General features: G+C 49.0%; 10 protein-coding genes and 1 non-coding gene across 11 annotated transcripts; 3 read left to right on the top strand and 8 right to left on the bottom strand.

Annotated features, from left to right (window-relative positions):
* Nucleotides 1–1,555: 1,555 nt before the first annotated feature.
* EI90DRAFT_3115604 (uncharacterized protein) lies at nt 1,556–2,946 on the bottom strand (the record flags this gene model as incomplete). The annotated part of the gene is made up of 8 exons (XM_039062803.1): nt 1,556–1,579; nt 1,631–1,731; nt 1,784–1,841; nt 1,896–1,978; nt 2,040–2,068; nt 2,121–2,206; nt 2,266–2,483; nt 2,715–2,946. 8 exons carry the CDS (start codon nt 2,944–2,946, stop codon nt 1,556–1,558), a joined length of 831 nt encoding a protein of 276 aa, XP_038923561.1.
* On the bottom strand, nt 2,609–2,682 carry EI90DRAFT_t23. Its single transcript has one exon. It is a non-coding gene; the product is annotated as a tRNA-Ala (tRNA).
* A 2,847-nt stretch (nt 2,947–5,793) lies between the features above and the next one.
* On the top strand, nt 5,794–6,388 carry EI90DRAFT_3031397 (uncharacterized protein). The gene has a single exon (XM_039058315.1). The coding sequence runs from the start codon at nt 5,924–5,926 to the stop codon at nt 6,104–6,106; it is 183 nt and encodes a 60-aa protein (XP_038923560.1). The 5' UTR covers nt 5,794–5,923; the 3' UTR covers nt 6,107–6,388.
* Nucleotides 6,386–7,215, bottom strand: EI90DRAFT_830303 (uncharacterized protein). Its single transcript, XM_039068121.1, has one exon. It carries the CDS (start codon nt 7,121–7,123, stop codon nt 6,665–6,667), a length of 459 nt encoding a protein of 152 aa, XP_038923559.1. The 5' UTR covers nt 7,124–7,215; the 3' UTR covers nt 6,386–6,664.
* A 1-nt stretch (nt 7,216) lies between these two features.
* EI90DRAFT_830135 (uncharacterized protein) lies at nt 7,217–9,534 on the bottom strand. Its single transcript, XM_039068120.1, has 4 exons — nt 9,474–9,534; nt 8,536–9,364; nt 7,426–8,478; nt 7,217–7,354 (listed from the first exon to the last, which is right to left on the bottom strand). The coding sequence occupies exons 2-4, from the start codon at nt 9,070–9,072 to the stop codon at nt 7,316–7,318; spliced, it is 1,629 nt and encodes a 542-aa protein (XP_038923558.1). The 5' UTR covers nt 9,073–9,364; nt 9,474–9,534; the 3' UTR covers nt 7,217–7,315.
* Nucleotides 9,074–11,038, bottom strand: EI90DRAFT_2988404 (kinase-like domain-containing protein). Its single transcript, XM_039056041.1, has 8 exons — nt 10,761–11,038; nt 10,623–10,697; nt 10,392–10,574; nt 10,258–10,332; nt 9,996–10,199; nt 9,675–9,941; nt 9,474–9,620; nt 9,074–9,364 (listed from the first exon to the last, which is right to left on the bottom strand). Exons 1-8 carry the CDS (start codon nt 10,944–10,946, stop codon nt 9,218–9,220), a joined length of 1,284 nt encoding a protein of 427 aa, XP_038923557.1. The 5' UTR covers nt 10,947–11,038; the 3' UTR covers nt 9,074–9,217.
* A 65-nt stretch (nt 11,039–11,103) lies between these two features.
* EI90DRAFT_3150094 (uncharacterized protein) lies at nt 11,104–13,373 on the bottom strand. The gene is made up of 7 exons (XM_039065633.1): nt 13,163–13,373; nt 13,022–13,099; nt 12,820–12,942; nt 12,631–12,767; nt 11,832–12,570; nt 11,484–11,773; nt 11,104–11,415 (listed from the first exon to the last, which is right to left on the bottom strand). Exons 1-7 carry the CDS (start codon nt 13,218–13,220, stop codon nt 11,272–11,274), a joined length of 1,569 nt encoding a protein of 522 aa, XP_038923556.1. The 5' UTR covers nt 13,221–13,373; the 3' UTR covers nt 11,104–11,271.
* EI90DRAFT_829615 (uncharacterized protein) lies at nt 13,330–14,945 on the bottom strand. The gene is made up of 3 exons (XM_039068119.1): nt 14,529–14,945; nt 14,440–14,479; nt 13,330–14,382 (listed from the first exon to the last, which is right to left on the bottom strand). Exons 1-3 carry the CDS (start codon nt 14,605–14,607, stop codon nt 13,440–13,442), a joined length of 1,062 nt encoding a protein of 353 aa, XP_038923555.1. The 5' UTR covers nt 14,608–14,945; the 3' UTR covers nt 13,330–13,439.
* EI90DRAFT_3150093 (uncharacterized protein) lies at nt 14,658–16,383 on the top strand (the record flags this gene model as incomplete). Its single annotated transcript, XM_039065632.1, has 8 exons — nt 14,658–15,240; nt 15,304–15,432; nt 15,485–15,780; nt 15,838–15,854; nt 15,906–15,943; nt 16,000–16,060; nt 16,116–16,123; nt 16,182–16,383. Coding segments are annotated over exons 1-8 (1,299 nt in total), but the record flags the coding sequence as incomplete, so codon positions are not given.
* Nucleotides 16,384–16,974: 591 nt separating this feature from the next.
* On the top strand, nt 16,975–20,159 carry EI90DRAFT_3192022 (docking domain of Afi1 for Arf3 in vesicle trafficking-domain-containing protein; the record flags this gene model as incomplete). Its single annotated transcript, XM_039066396.1, has 10 exons — nt 16,975–17,102; nt 17,178–17,402; nt 17,457–17,517; nt 17,570–18,325; nt 18,395–18,681; nt 18,745–19,003; nt 19,063–19,323; nt 19,376–19,534; nt 19,583–19,705; nt 19,757–20,159. The coding sequence occupies 10 exons, from the start codon at nt 16,975–16,977 to the stop codon at nt 19,964–19,966; spliced, it is 2,469 nt and encodes an 822-aa protein (XP_038923553.1). The 3' UTR covers nt 19,967–20,159.
* On the bottom strand, nt 19,906–24,523 carry EI90DRAFT_2988393 (coatomer WD associated region-domain-containing protein; the record flags this gene model as incomplete). Its single annotated transcript, XM_039056040.1, has 15 exons — nt 19,906–20,371; nt 20,424–20,696; nt 20,751–21,077; nt 21,131–21,648; nt 21,713–21,911; nt 21,964–22,119; nt 22,175–22,415; nt 22,469–22,607; nt 22,655–22,886; nt 22,938–23,090; nt 23,149–23,949; nt 24,006–24,100; nt 24,159–24,239; nt 24,318–24,431; nt 24,484–24,523. 15 exons carry the CDS (start codon nt 24,521–24,523, stop codon nt 20,129–20,131), a joined length of 3,612 nt encoding a protein of 1,203 aa, XP_038923552.1. The 3' UTR covers nt 19,906–20,128.
* Nucleotides 24,524–24,582: the final 59 nt, after the last annotated feature.

Here is a 24,582-nt window from a genome sequence, read left to right as displayed (position 1 = left end):
CTGTGTACGGTATCGAATCGGTGCCAGGGTATGTGATTTCTTGTCGATAGCAGTGACAATGAAGGGAAGAACCACAGATTCCCCATCCAAGGTGGAGGTGTGTACAACTGTTCTCCACCGCGGAAGCCCGGCTACCCGAGGACCCATGGGAAATTGTTCCCGATTGAGCGGCAGTAAAATGGACTGATATTCGAGATTGGGAATAATTTATACTAAAAATCATGCGTAGGATCCCAGCCTCTGCTATATGCACTCGAGCCCATTAAGGTCATGAATGAATTCCATTTACACAGATGGAACTGACATCATCGAGTAACATCTTCTTGGCGTCTGTCATAGTTTTTGTTGCAACATTCATAGTTTGTACGTCATTACCGTTTCAATGACGGAAGGCGCGTAATAAGCACTAAAGCGGGTGCATAATCGGAAGGAAGGTGCGAGTGGCGGAAGACGTCAGACTAAGTACAGAACAAAGCCAAGAGAGCGTAATGCTCTGAACCATAGAATATAAAGCATTGACTGCTTAGAGCCGGGATCGAAAATGGCTGGGGAAAGGCAACGCCGGCGGGCCTAGCTTGGCAACTCATGTCGGTGGTCGATGCAGGTATTCAGGGGGGGCAGCAAGGATTGCTGAGGGGGTTGCACGGCCCTCACACTAGTGTCTATAGAGGCAGGGACGTAACGTAAACACCATTGGATCGTTCGAACCAATCATCGTTTGAAAGGGTCGCACTCCTTCCAGACGTGGACGGCTTCGATCTAGAACGCACAATGCAGGTTCCGGAGCCATGCGAGCTGCTACGTAGGTCCTGGTGACATTGATACGAGTGGCTGTCAGCAGCCTCCACGGGCGAGATCATTAACTATGACTATCGGTTGGTCAGTCGCGTTCTAATTGTTCGATTTTTGCGCGTCTGGCAAAGTCCGTGATTCAAAATATCGATCGCCTTCACACTCACTGCGTTTATTGTCATTTTCAAACTATACTAATTGGTGGGGCGCCGCTGCCACCCTTCGAGCCGGGCCCGTTTTAGTCTCGCTACAAATACAACGTGTACAGGCAGTACTAGGAACACTCTTCGCATAACCCACAATCACACTCAAAAAACCCCACCCTCTTCGATGCTTCAATCATCACCACGCTCACTTTGTTGTGGGCGATCCTTTATTTGCTATGGATTAAGGGCCCCCAGAACCAGGAAAGCGATTCACGATGGCTAGGGCACCTCTTTTGAAGACCAGTCAGCCTGCCTCTTGAGATGTACTTCCGTGCTCACTATCTGTCACATTAAACTCAGGGGCGAGCGTAGAGAGTTTGTTTCTGTCAGAAACTGAATCCCATCCATCGTACTCGGATTAAGTCCGTTAGAGTGCCGTCTGCGAGCGGTGCTGCGGCATTTCCTCAAGTTCACGCGACTTGGAAATAAAATATCGTTAGAACATAGAAAATCGAATTGACCGAATATGTAACGACAGGAGAGAATAACAAACGCTACCGTTGCTGAGCCTCGTGAACCAGGAATATCGCCACTTACATCTTGTCTCCACCCAAGCGTTACATAAGAAGGAGCTGAAGACGCTATAAATTCAATGAGCAAGGACTGTTCCGGGTCACTGCAATGCCACTCACGCAGAGGGTGAGCGGAGCAGGGTAGCGGCTATTGTACTGAGCTGAGTCACCACCCGCGTACAAATTCTTTGACTGGGCGAACAGTTCAGTCGTCGCCGAAACTGGAAGCTTTTAGTGGTTTTGAGGGAGGGGTTAAATCCGAAATCCACTTACTTCCATCGGGATTTGTCCAAATAGGAACAAGGGAAAGAGCAACAACATTGACGGACCACTAAAATGACCATTAGGCTACCATGCAAGGGGATATGAGATGCAAATTACGTACAACGGCAGATTCGGAGGTGCGCGAAACGCCAGTGGCCTGGGTGTACGAGTTGCCAACAGTTTGAGGAGGCGAGTTGGCAGGGGCTGGAACACAGGAACAATGGTCAGAATTATCCTAAAGGAGTTGAAATCAGTCTAGACCTACTTGGGTTCGTGTTCGCAAGATAGACATATCTAGAGAAAATGCTATATTTCAGGTGGGAGGGATGAAACGGCGGCGACGCACTGATAGCTGCCAGATTGAAGAACCGAGTCGGTGTCATCGCTACCTTGAACAAGACCGAGATAGACATAGTTGGGGATATCCGAGTTCTGATCAACCAACGCTCGTCATGAGGCCTACCCAAATAGTATGAAACAAGCGAGCACACCTCGGTGATAAGGTCTATCCCAGTAGCACTCGTAGCGCCAGCGGTCAATGTAAAACCGACAATAAGGGCGTCGGTAACATCTTCGACATATTTATGCCGCTCCCGGCCCTGTGAGGTCCGCGAGATGTACCCAAGAAGAGCACCGTCATCCTGCCGAATGACTTGGATGGCAGCGCGGTAATTGACTGAACTAGGAACCGGGTCCCTACGAGTGGGGGCTACAGAGGCAAGGAACGAAAACGGGTAGAAGGAATCAGTGGCTATCCATCACGTTTGTTCAGCAGTTAGCGTCACAACATACTGTTGGAATTTGCACGTGGTCTTTTTAGGGAAACCTAAAAGTTGGACATACTGGGAATCGAACTCCAGTCTTCTGGATCGCGAACTCAGTGTGCACAGCCATTACACCATACGCCCCGTTAGGCTGAGGTGGTTATTTCAACACATACAAACCCAGAGCCTCTTGGGGGGGAGAGGCGGCAATCCACACGCGAAACGCTGAGCATTGGTGAGCTTGGGGGGAGTCACTCGATCCGAGAGCGACAGGCCAGCCGCAAGGATCCCGGAGTCGGACGGGGAACTGCACGCCGAGCCAGGCTTGCAATCATTGTCTGCAGGTGCAGCCCGGGCGAGGAGACCAAGAGCGAGAGTGAGGAGAGGAAGTACAGCAAAGGAGCGCATGATTAGGAGTGTAATATGTGCTGTGTGTGCTAAACGAATGTAGGGAGCGTACTCGACGGCGGCAATGAGAAATAAGAGGGGGGGGGGGGGGAGAAAAGAAGTTGAGAGGAGGGCCGGGGCGGCACGCCAGGGTATTTATCGATAACGTAGCCATTCAACATTTTTACGAGGCAAAAGATAATATGACTTTAAAATGCCCATCAGATCCCAATCGAAGCGTCCGGGTCAACGGTTCCCATTCTTTTTGGCTTCTGAGTAGGATTGTCACTCTGCTGAGCCAGCTTATGTAAGGATACTTATCGTCACGGCTTGACATGTATGGATGATGGATTGTCTTGGCTTGCGTAATTGCTCTATTCTGGGCGTCAATTCAAATGTCCAAGCACTACAGCGCGATACTCACGCCACACAAGCAGGCATAACTGGTGGACGCCGGCAAAACCCGCTACTCATCTCCCATCCGTACTTTCAGTTGGGCAGAGCGTTCTTCACTCCCAACAATCTGTACTCCCTCATAGAATACCAGGAAGTGATATAGAATTTATCAATCGCTTGGGAACAACGGCGTCTTGATGATCTGTAGTATGTACAAGAACCCTCCACTTTCGCGTCCCACCTCCGTACGCTCCAAATTGGGAGCTGGTCGCCAGACATGGCAACGTGATTCAAATGGGTTAGATGCTCAAAGGGGCGAAGGATGCTTAATCGGTCAGGATAACGATTTTGAATGTTCCAAGAGATCACGTTGAATATGATGGTACATATTACGATCAACGACCCAGAGCCATACAAGCTGTACATCAAAGGAGGCGGAAGGGAAAACGAGGAAATTATGAAGGGACCACAAATAATGGGAGATTGCCTATTTGGCGTCTTTACAAGCGACGCGCTTAATTCAGCAGCAGTCGCCATTTACAATATGATGTTCAAGCTTTAATCGTATATCGTCGATCGTTAAAAGAAGCTCAATTATTGCATGGCTGACAGCTTCATTGGCAACAGAAACACCTGATAGGGTGTTCAACAAGGGGCACGGCCACGAAGAAAGATGGCAGGGATTGAAGAGTGAGGTCGCCATTGTAGGGTAGAGAGGTCTAGGATCACGGAGTTCAGGACCGTGGATTGGGTTGGATGACAAATGCAGGAAATGGCGGGTGGGGCGGAAGAAAAAAAAAGACCCTGGATAGCAAGGGAATTTGCAATAATAATAAAGGACCTCTTGCAGGGGCATTCAGTTTACGCTTTCAAGACTCGCTACAAAGTAGCGGGAATTTATGATGTACGTCATTCCGCACGTCATATCACTAAGTTCGGCCCTCAAGCAGAACCCAAGCAGTCCGTGTACGGTATCGAATCGGCGCCAGGGTATGGGATTTCTTGTCGATAGCAGCGGCAGTGAAGCTAGGGAAGAACCACAGGTACCAGTAAAGAGGAACCGAAGCCTCAAGAACGGAGTTTTACGTCAGCTAGGAGCCAGCCAAAAGATATCTACAGGATTCCTCATCCAAGGTGGAGGTGTGTACAACTGTTCTCCACCGCGGAAGGCGAGGACCCCATGGGAAATTGTTCCCGATTGAGCGGCCATAGTGAAATGGACTGATATTCCAGATTGTGAATATGAATGATTTATACTAAAATCAGGCGCTCCAATGACGAGTGCTTTCGCGTGCACAATATCTTTCCCACGCTACTGAGAAATTTAGAATGCAGTCGAGCCCATTCAGACCATTGGGTTCTCCAAATGAATTCCATTAGATGGAACTGACATCATCGAGTAACATCTTCTTGGCGTCTGTCATAGTAATATTGCTTTTGTTGTGGCTTGTACGTAATTACCGTTCCAATAGCGGAAAGCGCGTAATAAGCACTGAAGCGGGTGCATAATCAGAAGGAAGGTGCGAGTGGCGGAAGACGTCAGACTAAGTACAGAACAAAGCCAAGGGAGCGTAATGTTGTGAACCATAGAATAGAGAGCATTGACTGCTTAAAGCCGGACTCGAAAATGGCTGGGGAAAGGCGACGCCGGCGGGCCTCAACTCATGTCAGTGGTCGATACAGGTATTCAGGAGACAGCAAGAGATTGCTGAGCGGCCTTCACACTAGTGTCCATAAGAGGCAGGTTAACGTAAACACCATTGGATCATCCGAACCAATCATCGACGATTGAAAGGGATGCACTCCTTCCACACGTGGAGCTTAGTTGCGGCTGAATTCGATTTAGATCGCACAATATTGCAGGTTCCGGAGCCATGAGAGCTGCTGCGTAAGTCCTAGTGACATTAATATGAGTGACTGTCACCAGCCTCCGCGGGCGAGACCATTAACTATGGCGATCGGACGTTCTAATTGTCGTTTTTTTGCGCGTCTGGCAAAGTCCGTGATTCAAAATGTCGTCTACTCGATTTCAACCCCCGACGCAACACGCTCGCGGCTCTTGTGCATATCACTCAGTGTCTGATCTCATATTTAAAAGATGCCTTAAAATTCAATAGTTGTAAAAAACGTAGCCCAGTAGAACGAAGGGACAGCTCGTTCACTGCAGCAGAACTTGCGCCTAGCGCTGCTAATAGGAGGGCTAAAGCGGGAGCTCAGTCTCCGTAAATGAAGAACTGAATTACTACGGTAAATACTAACCTAAAGCGGGAGCTATAGTACAGAAGAGTACAGAGTAAGTAATGTAACAACTAACTAAAAACAATGATACTAACCTCAGTCTCCGTAAATGAAGAACTGAGGAGAAAAGGAAAGTAGAGCGAAAACAGTATATACAATTATATACATTGTGTCACGAGGCAAATACGGATGTAAGAGGGATCATGTGGTGTTGGTTGGTAAGTCACGGGTCGTTGTTACTCCAACAGCTGCTAGGTTTAAAGGTCTCCCGAGTACGGGTTTAGGTTTGGTTATTTCATTCACAAAGGCGGTGGTGTGATGCGTGGGCATATGGAACACGGAGGAGACATTGGGTGCGCCTAACATGCTTCCAAGTTCCCAGCACGTCAAATTAATCTTGATGGAAAATGGGGCCCGCCGTTCCTGTCCGGAACTTGTTGCTCACACCTCATGCTCAGCTCCATGCCTGAGAGTTTCTGAAGGAGTCTCAGCGCGGAGTTATCTGCACCATCATGACGAAGGCTCAGTTCTCAAGTGGCTCATGTGAATATAATAGGTTCACTGAATGGAACGATGATCGAGCAGGCGACCAAAGACGCTTGATTCACCCTGGCTCTTCCGGCTTATCTTCTCTGGCCCTCGTTTACCTAGTTACCAATATCGAAGCAGAATTGACGGAGCGAGTCGCTTAGTTGAGTTTGTCCGAACTCTGTCTTCATTGTCTTCAGCTATAGGATCTCTTCCGTAAATTAAGCACACTGAGGGCGGTGCTGGTGATGTACTTGCACTCTGTCGTTCTGTCATAGCAACTTCACGTACCAAAAGTGACGGATCCCTCCTTGGTGGGAAGCCCCATCTGGCCTCCCGGAAGTTTACGATCTAGGCCACGTTGTTCCATTTGATGAATGAAGGATGGCGAAAATATGCCAGATCGGTCTCACCGTTCCAGCGGCTCTATCTAAGAGAGGCGTTGCCAGTTGGGAAGTCCAACTGCCACTGAGTTCAGAGACATCGGCGAGTCCAAGCGACAGACTACACATGGACTGCTGCCCTGTTCAACAAGTACCTTAATTAAGAGCACTCTTTTACCACCTGACCAGCTACTTCAACCTCTCGGCCAGCTGACCCTTGTCTCACCATTGGTTCGGTCCCTTAACTCATATTGATAAGGTTTGTGGACAGTAACGTCAACATCTTCGGAGGCTGGAACATTCGGAATCGAAAAATCCCGAAAAACTTCCCCGGAACTAGCTACGCGCAGAGATCGGTTCAGCTTCAGTACACCCAAGACAGTGGGGGAGCGTTCAGATGTAACAAATGTTGGTAAAGGTCTCAAGTACCCCCAGCGGGAACGATGATGGTCACGCAGTTGGATCCATGCAAAGACTTGAAAGCTGCAGCACCGGATGTACTCTACTTTTGTTACGAACTGAATGACCTTCAGCTTGTTGAACTTTGGGGGACATCTCAGGGGAGGGCTGAGTACGGTAGCCAGCTCCTCGAACCCCCCGCACTCCCAGAGGTCCACGTGAAGAGCGCTCAGGGGCATGTTGTGCTGGTGCATGTTCTTGTTGCCATCTGGTCACCGAACACACCACACAATTTGCTGCAATTAATACAACAAAAAAGCAGTCCACTTATGCCATTTACTCTTCACAATCATGCATCTCTCCTGCACTTTGGGTTATTCACCACAGGGAAGCAGAGGAGTTCTTTTAAACAAATGCCCGTAACCCATTCAATTAATCTCGCCTGGTCAAATGACAAGAACTTCCATAGAGCCCCAAGTAGTATCCTAAATGCCAAAATATAGTCAAGCATACTAAGACCAAAGGTTCTTCGAACAAATCCAATAGTTAGACTCACGTCAACGAGCAATATCCTCTCAGCGTCCATCATAGGTAACAGGTCTCCTTGGAATGTTTCATCGCTCGTCACCTGGCGGTATGGAAGGCCACTGATGACCTTATAAGCAAAGTCACCGCTGTGCAATACCGTGGGTTCGAGGTCTGTCTCCATACGACCTGAGATCCTGTAATCCTTGGACATCCTTGGATGCTCCGCGTCGCCTGAGCCGCTTTCCCGTGGATACAGTGTTTCATCCCTCCCGGAAAGAGACCCGGCACGAACTGAATAAGGGTTGAAATCCAGCACATGAAGACGGGAACGAACATGATCTTGGGGATCCGAATGGGAGATCCCCCATTGGGCCGTTTCGAGTGTCCGTTCAAACTCGAGCGTACGAAAAATGTATCGGTTCATGAAAACAGCTGGGTCTACCCAAACGTTTCCGCCCAGAGGACCCAATAACCGTGCAGAACGACATCCCCAATCATCCCACCGAACCTGGACAGGAAGGGTGTTTGTGGGATCAGCATGGGGACCTAGCCCACCTGGCATCACCCCGCCCGTCCGGGAGTTGCTCTCAATACATTTGGCCATGCAATAGATATCGGATACGGCGACAAACATCTTGTAATTATTTCTTTCGGAACGAAGGGAGGACACGGTGAATGATAAGAGAGCAATCCTGAAATCATCCTGCCGAGGGCGAACGAACGGTCCGTTGGTAGGCCCTGGTTCCGATGGATTGTTTGGTGTTATAGAGGGACCGTCAACTGAACGTGGTAGAAAGAATGGTGGCAAGGGCAACTTTTCATACTCTGGTGTTTCAAACACTGGGCTGGGCTCACAGACCAACTCGATGTGAGAGAAATACACCGAACCTGTCGACAATCGGGGTAATCGAAACGTCGCGAGATGCCGAGTTGGAAGGCAAGATTTGACAGGTGGGCCATCGTAATGGCAAGGTTTAAATGCATAGACCTCTAGCGAGGCAAGAGGCCCTTTGCGTCGAGAAATAACAAAATGCCGTGGAGATAAAAACAAAAACGAATCCATCCCGGAATCCAACAGTTCCTGGATTTGACCTTAGCATACTTGCACATCTCATGCGCAGCTAATGAATATACTCACGCATTGGCATATACCTGTCTTCCAATTCCAAATCCAAAAGCGAGCCTTCGTAGCGAACATGACGCCAACAAAATCACCAAATATCTGGACCAAATAGCTACCCAATTCATCCGGCATCGAGCGAGTATCGAGGGTCTCGTATCGAGCAAATGGGTGAAAAGCATTATCAGACATTTGCCTTATTCTGACAATCATCCTGCCGGAAGTCTCATCGGGGTCAGAACTTTGACAAAGATAGACGGCCAAATTCTGTTCAGGATCGATACTAAACTCTTGAGCTTTAAAGCCGAGGTAATTGAAGATCGGCATTTGAGACGAGTCTACTCCGACATCACCGTCATATTGACCTCCCAGGTTGGCCTGAACCACAGGACTAATCGGCCCAGCTGCAGGCGGTGACCCATGACTTCTTGCACTGGATGGGACCCCCATGACTCTTGGAAGTGGTTGGAGCCGTAAATGACCGGAATCTTCCAACACGGATTCCTTGTAACACACAGACGCGTAGAATCCGTGTTGCAATTCGTATAACTTCATTGTAAAATCAGGCGGCGCAGTAGGGATGGAATGCGTTTGCGGCTGCCATTTCAGACTTGCCCATCCGATCTCACGCCTGTGAAGATCGGTAAGCGTCTCTGCAACAGAGGGCCTATCTAGGTCTGGGATTTCATCCAGCCAAAATTCAGTATGTAACAGTCACGAGCTTCCCCGAATACGTCACCGTACAGGCAGCAACTGGAGCAGTACCGGCAAGAAGACAAGTTTCGCGTTCAATGTTATACTGAAGAGTCAATGATTCCTCGATGACCCGTAGAAAATGCTTAGCCGTCTATAAAAACCGTTTACATTAGCACTATCGCCACAACCATCCAATATTCACGCATAGAAACGTGATTGAAATGGAAGAATCAATCCAAATACCTCGAACCAAAACTTACCTGTTTGCACCTCATGAGATCGCTCAATGCAAGGTATTTAAAGATTCCGACTAAAATCTGCACTGGAAGAAAGGTAATAGCGGGCCGCGGTTTATTATGATCGCTAGTGGAATGTGCGATTTGAGCCAAGAATAGGTCTTTAGATTCCTGCAGCATTATTGAGTAAGATTTATGAAGGACAGGAAGCCACCGCAAAGATACCTTTTGTGGGGACCCCACTGAAGGGCCATCTACAGTTGTAGACGTAGAGGCAAATGGAGGATGGACAGGAGGATGAACAATGTGAATTTCCTTGAGAACGACATCCATTGAAGGTCGGACCTCTTGCTGCTTGTGGCAACACAGTGAAAGAAGACGTTCCAATGGGACTCCTGTATCCCAACTCCAGGGCGATTTCCCGGATCCAATAGCAGTGAGTACCTGCAAGTCATTTTTCAGTGTAGGATAAGGGGGCTGGCTGAACAGTACCTGGAAATGCGTTCAGTTCTCTACTACCATGACCTTGACAGGGAAAAGGCGTACATGTATGCATGTACATCCGAATGCGTAGACATCGCTCTCCGTTGTCTTGACCTCCTCAACGATGACCTCGGGAGCGGAATATCTTGCCGTGTATCCAATCCCCGTCGATGTCGTTTGCCCCGTTATTGTCAGTTCACTAATCACTCGAGACAAACCGAAGTCACACAACTGCGCGTTTCCGTTGTCGCTGATAAGAACATTATGCTACAGGAAACACTGCATAAGAGCTTGTCACCCCGATAAATTTGCACCACCCACTGACAGGCTTGACATCGCCATGAATCATCGGAGGGACTCGTTCGTGAAGATACCGTAGTCCATCAGCCATATCCCGAATCTAGCCCAGGATGTAAATTAATACGAGTGGATTCCTATTGTTTTGCGAACCGATCTTACCAACATGACGCGATCTGACTCCGGGTGTCGCTGTAAATAATTAACGACATCTCCATTTGAGCACCACTTTGAAACCAACACGGCCTTCACGTCGCATCTTTCCCCTTCGATGGCGTACCCAATAAGTTCGATTATGTTAGGATGGCAGAGCGATTTCCATATCTTCACCTCCCGGGTTAAATGCTACAAACGTTCTTAGTTCGAAACGGTGAACCGAGGGCAGTGTCCCACTCTTATCGTTTTTTTGGTCAAATCAACCTGCGATGGAGCGCTGCTTGCCGGTGGGCGAAGTTCTTTATAGCATACCTAGCCAAATATCGTTACTTTTTTCAATACAGCCTACCTACGCTAGGAAGGTCGGGAACTCACCTGGACGGGGTCGCCATCCGAAGGCTTCCATTGGATGGCATATACACAAGAATATCCCCCCGATGCCTTGAGCGCCTTGGCATTGTGATTAAATTCACCACTGAGATCTCTCACAGATGTCAAACCGCGCCGGAACTCGTCAATGAACGTCGCCGATGCAGCATCCAGATGCGACGTTGAGCTCATATTTGTCACGCGGGAACGTTGACCGTAGGCGCGGAAGCATTTTTAGACAGCTTGATGCTGAACGACAGGGCATCAACAACGCCTCCATGAAATATCTGACCGGAACTCAGGGAAACGAATAAAGCTATTGAATCGGGACAACCAACAAATTGGGCTTCGGATCACACTAGAGTGAACTTAACTAATTGGAGACGCAAAGATTAAGTACATTATGTTGACTCGAAGGAAGGTGTTAAATATCTGGACCAGGAGCCATGGAATATGATTATACCAAGGACGGTCCTACAAATAACGGTGATGTACAATGACACAAAAAGGGTGCATTCTACGTCCTAAACACACGTAACAAGCGTTGAGGCGTAACGATGCGCGTTCTACACAGGGGACATTCACGACTCGAGTTCATGACTAGTTCTGAGCATGAGCGACACATCGCCAGATGACCGCAATCTACAACGACGATGTTTGCCTGAGGAATAACAATGATTGAGCAATCTATCCGACGAATGCCGGGGAGGGGCTAGCGATGAATCGTACCTCTTCATCTTGACAAATCGCACAAAGACCGCTTCGTTCAGGAACAGACATGGCTGGCTTCGGTGGAGAAGATGATAAGGTCGGAGGGGCTGAAGCTGACGATGGTACAGGGGATGGAGGACGTATTGGTGCTTCATGGGCGACAGCATGCTCCTGATGCTCAGAATGCTGCCCTTCCTCTACTGGCGGGTCGATAACCACTTCAGGCACGAATTCCGTAGGCGTAACATGAACCCCAGAGTCAGATTGGGACTCGTGCCCTGCTGGCGAGTGTTCCGTCGGCACATCAACTATGAGAAGTTCAGACCATGTCAGTTATGCTGTGCGTATCGATGTCACAAGACGAACCACTCATTCTCCGATCCTCTTGACTTCTCCTGGAAGCCTCCCGCTCCGCCTCTCTCCTTCTCCATTCCTCTCTCATCCTTGCTTGCTGCTCTAAATAAGCCTGTTCTTCCTCCGCTCTTATCCTCGCCTCCCGTTCTCTGTCAGATCGTTCGTTTGTCAATAAGACTTCAACCTTGTTCACAAGATCATCTTTCTCGAGTATTTGACCAATAGTCACATGGTTGTCCCACAGGATTGTTTTCAGTGTACCGATGGAAAGTTTATGAAGCTGATCGTGTGTCATCTCTAGAAGGTCGTCAAGAGAAGGAGGGGGTGGTGTGGGTGTACGGGCAGGACGGATTGGTTGCGGTTGTGGCGGCTGGGGATTGGGATTGGACGGTTGAGAACGAGTCGCACGGGGTGGCGGATTAGCAAGTGATGAGGGTTGATGGGCATACGAAGTATTTGCATTCGGTGGGGAAGCATTGTATTGAGTTTGGGACTGCGAGGGGCGAGATTGCGAAGGCCGAGGTTGCGAAGGCCGAGGTTGAGGCCGAGGTTGTTGATTCGGGCGAGAGGGCTGTGGATTGGGTCGAGGAGTTCCTCCCCCTGTGGCAGCCTGAGCTACATTTGCAGCATTTGAGACTACATCAGCCATTCGAGAGAACAACGACCGTGATCGGCGCCCCGAAGTCCTGTTGGGCACCGAATGCCGTCGATAATAGTCTTCATTGTCCGTAGACAAGCAACCGTTAGGCCCCTGAGCGGACAGAAATCCTAATTACTGAGGATACTGATGCAGCAGGGACAGATAACGTACCCTGGCCGAAAAAATGGCTTCGATGATTTCATTCTTCTCGAGGGCATTCTGCGGAAGTGATAGTCCATACGCCTTGGCATATGCTCTCAAGTGGGGTACGTGCATAGATCGTAGTTGCCCTCGACCGCTGGCAGTGACTGGATACGACCGAAGTAAGCACTGCGCCTTTAATGATGCCTCACTACCCACCAATGAGATTTGGGATGCAATATGCGCATACTGGGACAGCCTCATATCCGGGTTGTCCGGACTGAGGTTCGCTGCGGGGCATCAGAGCCTGATGGTCGCTGCAGGTGGAGCAGTATGAGAAGCCTAGAAGCGCGAGTTCCGACCGCATAAACCAACGTCAGTCAATATCCCGACGACACTCAGAATAGCAGTTGTGGCTCACCACAATGATTACACGTTCTGGATCTAGTGAGAAGTCCGAACTCTTTCCCGCATTTTCTGCAGCCAGATCGGCTGGGCTCTGTTGCGAATGGTGAAGAGTTAGGGGTGGAAACTCATTAGAATTCGCAGCATTCATGTGTACCTTCAACAATGGGTGGCGGTCCACTTAGGAGAGGCAAGCCACGAGTCGCATCCGTCATGCTGATTGTGCTTGGATCTACTTAGAAAGTGATAAACAGACAGAGGGCGGATAGGGGTATGTCTAAGAGAACTGGTTGCAGGCCGATTTCACCGCTACGTGTTGGAAGCTCGCCGTTATAATGCAGTGGGGAAGCGGCCTTAGTAAGAGTGGCTGTGCAAGCGATTTCGGACCATCACTCCTAGATGGAATGTTCTAGTATGTACATTTATTTTGTTTATCATACACGATACCCAACACGCGATGGATGCACCCAGAACTCATTTCCGCCTTCGAGAGACCATCCTACGGGGCCCAGATCGCATTCGGCACACGCCAGAAGCCTGATACGCGGACTAGTTGTTTGGACAGGGCGTGAGAATCCGATGTTTTCAAACGCCATAGGGTTTGGTGTTATTAGCCACCAAGATGTCGTTTCACCCGACGGTGGCAGCTTGGGAAGTTCCTGAGGCAAAGAGAGAGGCACTGGATCCAACTTCATTTGGACAGTCTCGTTCAAAGTTCCTGCATTCAATAAAAGAAGTCGTACCTCAATGGAAGAGGATTCACGCAACTCGGCCACATTCGCTCTCAGGATTAGGCTGGAACAATCCTTTTTGACGCAAACAAGTGCATGCTTATTTGTCTTCTTTCCGTCTATCTCGGTCGTCATTTCCTCTATGCTATGGACGCTCGAGAGTTTGGCAGCAGATCCCGATCTTGTTGGCTTTCTGAGCGTCTGAACTAGATCTTCGTGGATAATAGAGCCTAGCCCTCCATCAAATGTTGTGCCATTGCGAAGTGTCTTCCGCATTTCGAACCAGTCCCGAGAACCATGAACAACTGGGCTTTTCCCGACAAGTTGAAATCCCACGCGAGCATACAATCTTTGCAATTCTTCATGACAGATGACGATGACATGTTCGATGGTCTTATCCTTCTCCAGGCGATCGATGTAGTTCAACAATAGTTGTGTGGCAATCCCTTGTCGGGTTATAGAGGATTTTACACAGACAGAGTGGATGCAGACGGTCGATCCTCCGGGGGAGTGTGTGAACATAGAGTCGTGGCTGAGCGTGGTCTCAGAAGAGAGTGTCGCATTGATGTACCCTAGTAGAGTGCGAGGCTGCGGAGACGGTCGAAATGCACCTATGAAAAGGGCCGGCGCGTTCAACTGGCGATACCTAGCATCCTCTCGTTTGGCCGTTTAGAATCTCTGCTATCGAGTGAGTAAACCGCACCGAAAAGTTTCAAGAGATCCCGCTTCATCAGGAGGAAACCCTTCGTGATCGATAAGAAAATATGTAAACGTTATTAGTGCGATGCCAACCTTGTACTTCGATTTCATGTGCCGCCTCCACCTCACCCTCACGCACAAGGTCGAAAAAAATATCGTTGGACGTCGCCATGGATCGTTCTGCGGCTGGGACTACAATATTGATTGTGGGAGGTGCCGACTGAATAGGAGAGGATCGTTTCCTTGAACTCGTTGATGGCGCAGCTGGCTGAGGCTGCAGTCGCTTCGACGGCACAGACGACTCTTCAGAAGGCCATCCAGACTGACGAAGCTCTGGATGACACGCTTTCCATCTTCATCAACCGCGTCGACGCCCACGTCAATGCACGCCTTAGCGCTCTTTCCAACACCTTGGCCACGGAACTGAAAAGCGTGCAATCCGAATTCGTGAAAGCTATCCAGAACGTCCAGGATGATGTCACTAAGACCCGTCGTTCTGGGATAGATCTCGCTCGCCAAATGACTGAAGTCGTGGCAGATTCGCACAACAAGCAAATCAGCGCGATGAATGATATCCTCCAGCAATTGACGGTTGGGGAGCAAACAGCAAACATTCATTATAAGGATTTGAGGAGAGATATACCAGGCGTAAATTTCTGGAATTTCGTGGCCGAGAAATTATTGGCCCTTGAGTCTAAGTGGGGTCCAGGGGATGTCGATGCGGAAGGAGAACCCGATGTGACAGAACTGCAGGATCAATCTAAGACCCCAGGCGCTACTCTAGAGACACATGCTCCTCATGGTGGTACGAATGCAACCGACTGCTAGTCATTATTTCCCTAATTGACCATGTCTCATCCTGCCATAGCCTCACTTACTGATGCTCCCGGTTTTTCACGACGCAAAATCAAAGCTGTGCCGCCTTGTGCGCCTGATGCACTATCATCCCCTATGCGCCGTTTGCGTACGGTGAGCTCACTCCGCAAGGACGTAAACGGTATGTTTAATGAAGACGCCTCCCAAACCCTTGAGAATCTAACATGCCTTAGGCAAGCCTATTTGTAGCGCCCGTGACCCATACCCTAGCCCAGTTTCACACAAGTCCCAAACCCCAACGGGACACCTCCCGGGCAACGGTTCGAAATCCTCGATCTCGCAAAGTAATGCTGCCAGAAAATGGATTTCCAAGAAAAAGGGAAATAAAGGTCGAGATTCACTGAAGAGACGTCGCAGCAGTACTACCGCTTCGGACAGTCGACCACCCAGTATCACGGGCATAAAGAGAAAGAAATACGATGTTGACTGGCTCCCGCACATTGCAGTCGAAGAGGGGTGTAAACCCTCGGTTTGTCATTCTCTTTTCCTGTTCCGTTTCTGGGACCTGAACCGTCTTCTCATCCAGCTCATTAAATGTGATCAGTGTGTGCTTCCAATGATGAGATTTTATTCATGCCTCACGAATTTTTCCAGATGCGATTCATGGTATCACACCGTCTGCGCGGGAATGGGTGCGCAAACGATACGGTCTTGGGGGCATTTTTGCATCTAACTTTTCCTTTCCTAGATGAAAAGTCATGCGATATCGAATCAATGGTGTTTGTGTGTCAAAGATGTGTAACTAATGGGTAGGCGTTTACACGGTTCGAAACTGCACACTCTCATCACTTCTCTATTCGAAAGCCGATCTTGTGAGAACTGCAATAATCCCTGAGATCAGTGCCTACGAACAACTGATCGCTTATCCAGCTACTTTCAGAAGATCAAGTGGTCGTCGTTTGAATCATTCAGGAAACGCGTGCTCGAGGCCAGACTGTAGAGTACCGAGCACCAAGAGTAAGTTGATGATACAATCCGAAGAGGAATTTGTTATAGAAGCAATCATCGGGCGGAGAAGGTGTCCGTATCCTTTTCCTGAAGTCACTTGGCAATATCTTTTGAAGTGGGAAGGTACAAGATTCCTTCGAGGGTCACACAACGCTTTCTGATAACCTTCTTTGCCCCTATCTAAATAATAGGTTACCACGTCGACGAGGCGACTTGGACTTTGGATTGCGATATTGCTGGAATTGCCGTGCTTGTTCCACAATTTGAGAAAGCGGCGTAAGTCTCCAGCTGAATTTGTGGGAAGAAGTCTGAGGTCTCGGTTTTCTTGAATCATTCGATCCTTAGTGCTGAAGAAGGGCTACTTTCTTCCGAGTCCAAAACCATCCTTTTGAGCGTCGCCAACGAATCAACGAAAGATTGGGAAGCAATGCCGTAACACGATTTTTTGGATGGATCCCCAAAACGGACGTTTGGTATCTACGCGTGCTATCCCACACTGATATCCTGCTGTTGGGCTTGGTTGGGTCACCTCGGCTCTTTTCGTTTAACTCCTGTGATATGATATCAATGTATAGTGTTGTAATGGTTGATATACTGTGTTTGTTCCGAGAGTGGTAAACATCGCGACGCTTCTTGCGTGGTGTTAGCATCCCGTGTCTGGTGTATTACAGCTTAGACCCAGTCAATCGCCGCTTGCGGCAGCCTCTGAACGACCATGGCCTCGAAAGCACAACCTTACCCGTCGCCATCGAACGTCTCTTTTGTGCTACTGGCGGAATTCGATATCCACAAAGGCTCAATAATTCGGCATCAATATCCGTACCCTACTGGTACTAATGAAACGTGAGGAGATTCTCTATGGTTTCACTTCTCGCTGTAGCAAGCATGTTCACGAATGCTTTTCTCGTGTGATGGCAGATATTTGGCGGAGCTGATGATCCCTGATGGCGCTCATGCGTACGTTCAGGATTGGACTGTGTTTTTTCTTAATCAGACGCCTGGAAACACAATCGATCCACCCATCTCAGACGACCACACACTGTCCGCTCATGAAAGTGGAAATAATGCGCCAACCGATGTCCAGAATAATCTATTATACGTTCTCAATCTCGTTCAAACAGTAAAAGACCCGGCCGCGCCGCGGTGTGTATTTCTCGTGTTGCATGGTTCGAGATGCGCTAATATTGGTGCTGCCAGAGGAGGCTGGGTGAAAGCTCTTGCTATTGTAACTCGACACTACACCATCCAAATCTTTCAGGTCCATTCCGTTCACTTTTGATGCACCTGTCTACTGAACGTGTGATTTGCAGCATGTGTTAGTGCTAGCCCTACAGAAGTACTTTCAAAACCCTTCCATCGAAGTCTTGGCAGATTTATATGATGCTATCGAAGCAATGGACCTTGGCATGATGCCCGCACTTTCGCGGAATGAGAAACTTATCTTACGCGCATCTGACCGGCAAGACACCTTCCTGGAGAAGTTTCATTCCCCGCGGAAATATTCCCAGGAGTCAGACGGCAAAATAGCACCTGACACTTTTTACATTCCAGAGGATGACGATATGCCATCTGCAAAGGGGGCATCTGGTGTCAATGAGGCCCCGGGCCTTTATTCAGACTCAGCTGTCCGTGTACCTAGCCCTGCGCCGAGTGCTAGCTCTTCCTCTTCTGGTTCTAGTTCGCTGCTGGACAACGAGCCTTGGACTCGTAGGGATGAAGGAGATGATACGGAGGTGCCTCTCTCCCAGAAACCATCAGAACTTGAAGAAGAGGATGCAACAGTCTCGCAGCCGCCAGCGGAAGATCAAAGAACGTTCTTGAACGAAGATCCATCCACGAGTCTACCATTTGACCAGAGGTCTCGATCCTCTAAGGCTACAAGGAGTACTCGCCATCGGAGAAATGGTTCATGGGGTGCAGCGGCCACCACTGCGTCGTCCGAATCGGACCATCGCTCTCCGCCCAAGAATCTCGATACCCACTTCTATCCAGCCCTTTTATCCCTTGACGGCATAGATCTCCCTCTGAAGATACCTATTTTTACATTCCCTGGCGAAGTTGGCACGGTATGTTTTCACTTCCACTCAGGGGTGTGGTAGGAAGGACCCTGACCCCTTAGTAAGTTTTCCATCAAGACGTTATGTAAAATATTATCTTCACCCACAGCCTCAATTTCTGGACCGTTGCACCCTCACCTTCATTCTAATGGCGCGCTCACGCATCCCATAATACTTCTTTTTAATGCATTGATAACTCACAAACGAGTTATCTTTCTCGGTCATGGAAAACCTGCGTCGGATGTTGCAGCACACGTCCTTTCTGCCTGCGCGCTAGCTTCAGGATCAGGATGTGTACTTAGGGGGTTTATTCAGCGTGCATTTCCATATATCAACCTGACAAATGAGCAAGTGATGACTTCAGTGTGCGTCGCCATTCCTTGATAGCCACCCATTACCCTTCCCGCTCATTTATCTTTTACCGAAAGACCGGGTTTTATCGCGGGCGTGACAAACCCCGTATTCGAGTCAATGAACTGCTGGGATGTATTTTGTAATCTTGAAACTGGGAAAATTACAGTCTATAAGGACATCAAGCTCCCCGTAACAGCAGCTAATTTAGCCCCACAACCACCCTCGACCGTCCCCAGGTCTGGCAGTGCGTCGGGAGACGAATTAATCAATGGCATAGCAAAAGGCGACTTTACTGCCAGACCCGACAGCTTTGATAACCAGTTCATTGAAGAGGTAAAGAAACTCATCCGTGTAGTGAAGCCTCGCTCTGAGCGTGACCCCTTTATGCGTAGATTTTAGCATCAATATTAGAGCACTATGGGGAACAAATGATTCGCCTCAAATTTGCCGACTATGTCGGCCGGTTCGTACGCCTCGCTGCCCGTTACGAGGAAGAAATTCACGGATCTACCAAAATTGGATTTCCGACAATATCTTGCTCGGAGGGTCAGCTGGGCAGCGGATTTTCACTGGACGACATGAAGGAACTCACTGCTAACGCCGGCCGAATTGAGGGTTGGAGAAGAACTCCCTGCTACGAATATTATAAAACAGTAAGCCTTGCACTTGTTCGCGGTGGGGGCCTTGACAACTTGGTTATGAAAGGATTTTAAGCAATCCCTGGACACAAGGGCGATAAAAGCATTTGACGTTGGACACCAGATTTCCAGGCTAAGAACTGCGAAGACGTTATCGGACACCGAGGGTCAACTAATCTTGCGTGCTCTTGCTACACATGTACGGACGTACGAGCAAGCTACGGAGGTTGGTGTCCACAGCTCGATTCGGCCCCTTTCTCACCTGTGAATTTAGCTGTTATCTTGGACTCCTGCACAGAATGGCGGCTTAATGCCGCTTGCCTTGGGCTTATTCCATCCTCAGGAGACAATTCGAGACCTGACGGTTGACCTGTTGAATAATTTGAGCGCTTACCCGGTAATTAGATGTCACCGATGTTCTTCGCCCAGGATGCTGACCTTAGACAAGATTGGAATCCACTTTCTTCAAAGCTTGAATCATTTTCATCGTATGGCATACGCCCGCTTGGCCGCTGCGCGGGAACCGTTACTACAACCAAGCGCTTACCCGTCCCCTCCGACCTCCATTAATGGTTCGAATTTACTCGTTCCCCAGGGCTCCATCAGTCGCTCGTCTTCTAATTTGAGCTCGGCATCGCTTGGAGCGGCCGCCATCTGATTCCGTGACACTAATAACGCTGGTCGAGCAGCTTTTAGTATAACTTATCCGCTCTTTGCATTTCATCACACTCCAATGCTTCACCGTTGTACCGATTATAATACTTTACTACTAGACAAACATTACGCGAAAGCTACCTGCTATCAAATCTATCAAAAACCTTCATCGCGGCGTAGGCAATCCCGTGGCTTGTATCCCAATCTCAGTCACCCCCGTTAATGGCGAGACGCGGCCCTTATATTCTGGTTGGAAAATAGCACCAGTGAAAGGATCTTTTGCGGATGGTGAGCCCTTTAGGATTGGAGTGAAGGATGCTGCACAAATTTTAAACTCTGTAAAAGTGTCATATGAAGTTTCCACGACATCAATGGGATTTCGGTCTCCCTCGTTGATCATTTGTCGAGCCTATGAGGACTGATGAACTCGGTTCTCCAGACACTAACTAGAGTGACAGTACCTGCGCAACAATCTTGGCATCCGGCTTGAGATCAAGCAGTCGGCGGGCGAACTTTGCGGCTGTTGCATGATTCTTCGCTTTCGTGTGTACATTGGCGGCGTTTCGAAGTGCTAGTTTCAGGTGAGGCGGCTGAAGCTCGCAATGCGTGAAGTATGCCGCAAGCTCCAGATTGCGACGGACATTAGTGGGCTCCTGTTCTAGTAATCTTCGGCGTTCCAGCTCAATAGAAACTCCGAGTAAGTATTCACGGGCAATGGCGACCGTCTCATTGAGCTTGAGAACGGGCCCGTCAGAATACTTATGCGAGCGAGAGGCAATAGGGCATACCTGGGTCACCTCGCTCGGCGAAGTTGGCACTACAATCAATAATGAAAGAAGAATAGAACGGAACGCAGCAGCAGCGTCTTGTAATTTGTTCGCAGCCACAAACTTGTAAGCTTCCAATAGATCTGATGACCTAATCGTCTGGAGAGATTGTAACATAATTGGAAGTGCTTTGCTGGGTGATGACTCCTCAGGATTGCGGCGGATGTGAAGTGGAAGTGGAGGGAGAACAGGATTCAAAGAGATATACGCATGGGCAGAACGATACCCAGCGAGGAACAGAGGCTTGAGCGGGCCAAACTCAACGACACCATACTGACGGTTGAGCAGCTGTGCAAAAGAATTAGGGTAAGTGGGAAAGTGGCAGTTAGACTTATACTCACTTTCATTGCTGATTCGAATGATCCAGCTGCGATGTGATCACCAGCGTACGGAGAATTACGGACCCAAAGCTCAGTCTCACTGACACCTGGCTGAGCAGAAGCGGCTTCGCCTTTGAGCTCATCCTCAAGATGGCCGTTAGTCTGATCATCTGGAGTGGCAACCTCGTCCAGGGCCCATCCATCATCAACACCATCCTCACCAGTCAATGCGCCTCCTCCCTCCCATTCACCAAGACCTGCGCTAGATCCATCAACATGGCCATTTATGTATGGCTCGGGATTCGTGGGGGCCTCCAATGCTCCGCTGACGAGTGCCTTTTCAAAGACACTCTCACTAAGTGATATAGCCGGCCAGTTGCGTTGAGCAGTAGAAGTGATGACCTTTGGAGGACCTAGCGAAGACCGGCCGAAGGATGGGAGATCTTCAATGTCCGTCTCAGTAAGGCCAGTGATTTGTAAGACCTCCGCTGCAACTTCATCAAGTCCATTCGTACGCGCAGTCAAATATGCAAGAGGATCTGCAAAATTGCATGACCGGTAAGAACAAAGAGCATGCCCAGAAGCTGTGATAGGCCGACATACATAACCCGACGTCTCGAAGCACTTTCACGCGTCCCAATACGTCTCCAGCGTACAAGGCAGTATGGAATTTGGACATAGGATGTCCGCGCATATCTGCAATTTTCTGCATCTTCGCAAGCTTATCCAAGCTTCCGATGGCCAAATAAAGGAACGATAATTTATCGAAGTTCTTTGTCCGCTGGTAAGCCTTTTCGACGATCTAAGAAATAAATGAGTGGTGCATCCTGCAGATGTTATTTACGAGGATAAACCTTGTGATTCCCTTGTCTCAATGCTTGCTGAGCTAGTCTGTTCCAGATCTCGGGGCGATCAATGGAATCAGCGGTTTCAAGCGCGACTTCAAGATTACCACACTCTATGGCAAGATCAAAGCGGGTGTTCTTGTCCTGCACAAAATGCAGCGCGATCTGGGATCACGAAATCAGGACAACAAATTTGGCAGGCGGCTGAAGCAGCTCATACCTCCGGATAACCCTTCTTCTGAAGGTATGCTATGATGCCTTGGCCAACCAGGTTCGACGTACGTATAATATTGAGGACTTCTTCGTAATTCCTCCTGATTAAGGCAAGCTTGAACCGATACTCCGTGGGATCAATAGTAAGTTGCTGCGGTCGAGCACTGCGGTCCAAACAATGAACAATCCTGCCTTTGACGCGAACTAAGTAAAGCGGTTGCTCTAAGGTCCGAATTATACCGTTATCTCTAGCATTCTGCTGCATCAGCAGTTAGCTTCATTTATCGCATATTAGACGCACCCGTTAGGCAAGCAGAACTTGATGTGATTGAGAGTGGAGTAGATGAATGCTCCCGTATCATCCCAAGCACCAGACTTGATTCTGATGGTTTCGTGAATCAAACAGCTTTGCGAGAGCGTCTTATTGGCAATGGTGATTGCTACAAGCACTAAGTGTCAGGACTTGACTCGTGAGAGCGCCACTCACTATGCTTGCTCAGAAGCGCGACCATGTTGCCATCGTTATTCCATACGACATACTTAACCGGTGGGGAAGACACTTCTGCCAAAGTCTTTTGCTGCTGAAGCTCGTACAGGACGACGGCGGTAGGAGAACTGAGGAAGAGACAACCAGTACCACCATAGAAGATCTCATTGGTCTGTACGGGAGGCTTGACGGTTTTTGTGGTTGAATTCGATAAGTCCCGGACAGCGATGGACTGGACACGCATAAATTGATGCACAGGCTTCCCAACGTTGTGATGACACACCTGGGCGGCTTTCTCCAGAACAGCAAACCTGTTCCTAGCGACGAATACGACGCTCGAGCCATTCCCTCGTTTTCCATCTGAAGTTGAATCTTTCACCTCAGACCCAACCTCTTTTGGTAACCCGACAAGCTCATAGATGGCACTATCCGTAGACTAGGCCAAGTTGTGACTTACGTATTAATCAATGATGAAATTTAGAGTTTTCACTCACCGATGTCACCAGCACGGCACGCTCAGCCGGATTGTAGCTTAAAGTCCTAGGCTGGAGCCACTGATTCCCAAGCTTGCGCACGCTAAGGACTCCATAGTCTGCCTTGGTATTGAGATCGTACTGCCGAACATATTTATCGCGCACGTAGAAGAGTGTGTCATTGTAAAGAGCAAAAGCGGGTCGTTCTCGTTCAAGTTTGAATACAATGAGACCACTGTCGTGACCAGCAGCGAAGAGATTGAGTTCGGGATGAGCGGTCAGGACCCAAAATCGGTCGTGCTCCCTGCGGAACGTTTGAACGGACGTCCGTTTGCCCATCTCCCAAACGCGGATGGTCTTGTCTTCGCCAACAGAAAGTATTAGCTCTTGGCGAGGGTGAAACAAGGACATGGAGACGTTATTGAAGTGGCCTCGGCAAGCATCGACCTCCCAAGCTTTGGTTTCACTCATCCGCCACAGTTTGACTTGACGATCATCGCCAGCGGAGACGATGAGCGGAAGTGTGGGATGGAATGTGGCATAATTGACTCCCCGATCATGCCCCTCGAGGACGTACTTGACGGTACCAATTGTGTCGAAGGTGTCAAAGTTGTTTTGATGCGAACTGGGCCCTCCAGCTTTGCGAAGACCTGAGATGTCCCAGACACGGATGGTCTGGTCTTGCGATGCAGAAACGACGAGATCCTCTTTCGGGTGGAACTGTGCAGACATGATATAGTGCGAGTGTCCAGTTAACATAGTTATGCAGGTGCGTGAAGTGCTGTTCCATATTCGAATAGTCTGATCGTCGGAAGCCGACAGCTAAATCCCGGACAATAAGCACACCAGGGAAACAAATAAATCCCATTGAAACGTACTATCCATGGCATTTCATGGTGAAATTGCACTGTTCGGACGTAATCCATATGGCCATGCAGGGTAAACAGGCATCTTCGATTTTGGGGCCGAATGTCTATTATTCATGTCCACGCTAAACGCTGGGAGAATTTTCGTGCTGCCATCACACTTACCCCAAACTTTTATTTTGTAATCATCGCCTCCCGTAACGAGTAGGGGCCTTGTGGGGTGAAATGCGACCCCGCGAACGGGACCTATCAGAATAAAAAATAATCCCGGTTGATCATCGCGTCCTCAGTAAATCCAGCCCTGAAATAACGGGTCAGTCTTACCGTCGTGCTCCTCAAACCGATCTACCAGTGTACCCATCTGGTAATTCCACAACTGTACGCTTCCATTGTGAAGGGAAGCCGCAAGCAGTGGACGTGCCGGATGGAATGCGAGACCTGGATAACGATTTCTCAGCATATACATTTATACTCCTCACGACATGGCCACCTTTTACGCGATTGCTTTTCGACTCGAATTTTGTTAACATTTGAAGAGTCGCCATGTTGAGCGGTGCTGAATGGACCAAATTGACAAGAAGCAATGAGG

This window comes from Cantharellus anzutake, assembly GCF_015039405.1.
Source record: "Cantharellus anzutake strain C23 chromosome Unknown EI90scaffold_2, whole genome shotgun sequence".
NCBI classification, from domain to species: domain Eukaryota; kingdom Fungi; phylum Basidiomycota; class Agaricomycetes; order Cantharellales; family Hydnaceae; genus Cantharellus; species Cantharellus anzutake.
Note: the sequence above shows the minus strand (reverse complement) of the source record. Positions and strands in the feature narration are given on the sequence as shown.

Bases quoted from the DNA above. Each gene is read 5' to 3' on its own strand.
- EI90DRAFT_3031397 (XM_039058315.1), top strand. From the start codon at position 5,924: ATGCTTCCAAGTTCCCAGCACGTCAAATTAATCTTGATGGAAAATGGG.
- EI90DRAFT_830303 (XM_039068121.1), bottom strand. From the start codon at position 7,123: ATGCACCAGCACAACATGCCCCTGAGCGCTCTTCACGTGGACCTCTGG.
- EI90DRAFT_830135 (XM_039068120.1), bottom strand. From the start codon at position 9,072: ATGAAGTTATACGAATTGCAACACGGATTCTACGCGTCTGTGTGTTAC. The intron at 8,479-8,535 runs GTGAGTATATTC...GGTCAAATCCAG, and splicing joins AGACAGGTATATGCCAATGC to GAACTGTTGGATTCCGGGAT. The intron at 7,355-7,425 runs GTGAGTCTAACT...TTTGGCATTTAG, and splicing joins AGAGGATATTGCTCGTTGAC to GATACTACTTGGGGCTCTAT.
- EI90DRAFT_2988404 (XM_039056041.1), bottom strand. From the start codon at position 10,946: ATGAGCTCAACGTCGCATCTGGATGCTGCATCGGCGACGTTCATTGAC. The intron at 10,698-10,760 runs GTGAGTTCCCGA...ATATTTGGCTAG, and splicing joins CGGATGGCGACCCCGTCCAG to GTATGCTATAAAGAACTTCG. The intron at 9,942-9,995 runs GTACGCCTTTTC...ACGCATTTCCAG, and splicing joins TCGGATGTACATGCATACAT to GTACTGTTCAGCCAGCCCCC.
- EI90DRAFT_3150094 (XM_039065633.1), bottom strand. From the start codon at position 13,220: ATGACGGATGCGACTCGTGGCTTGCCTCTCCTAAGTGGACCGCCACCC. The intron at 13,100-13,162 runs GTACACATGAAT...CATTCGCAACAG, and splicing joins ACCGCCACCCATTGTTGAAG to AGCCCAGCCGATCTGGCTGC. The intron at 12,571-12,630 runs GTACGTTATCTG...CTGTCCGCTCAG, and splicing joins AAGCCATTTTTTCGGCCAGG to GGGCCTAACGGTTGCTTGTC.
- EI90DRAFT_829615 (XM_039068119.1), bottom strand. From the start codon at position 14,607: ATGGCGACGTCCAACGATATTTTTTTCGACCTTGTGCGTGAGGGTGAG. The intron at 14,480-14,528 runs GTTGGCATCGCA...TCGATCACGAAG, and splicing joins ACATGAAATCGAAGTACAAG to GGTTTCCTCCTGATGAAGCG. The intron at 14,383-14,439 runs GTGCGGTTTACT...AGAGGATGCTAG, and splicing joins GGATCTCTTGAAACTTTTCG to GTATCGCCAGTTGAACGCGC.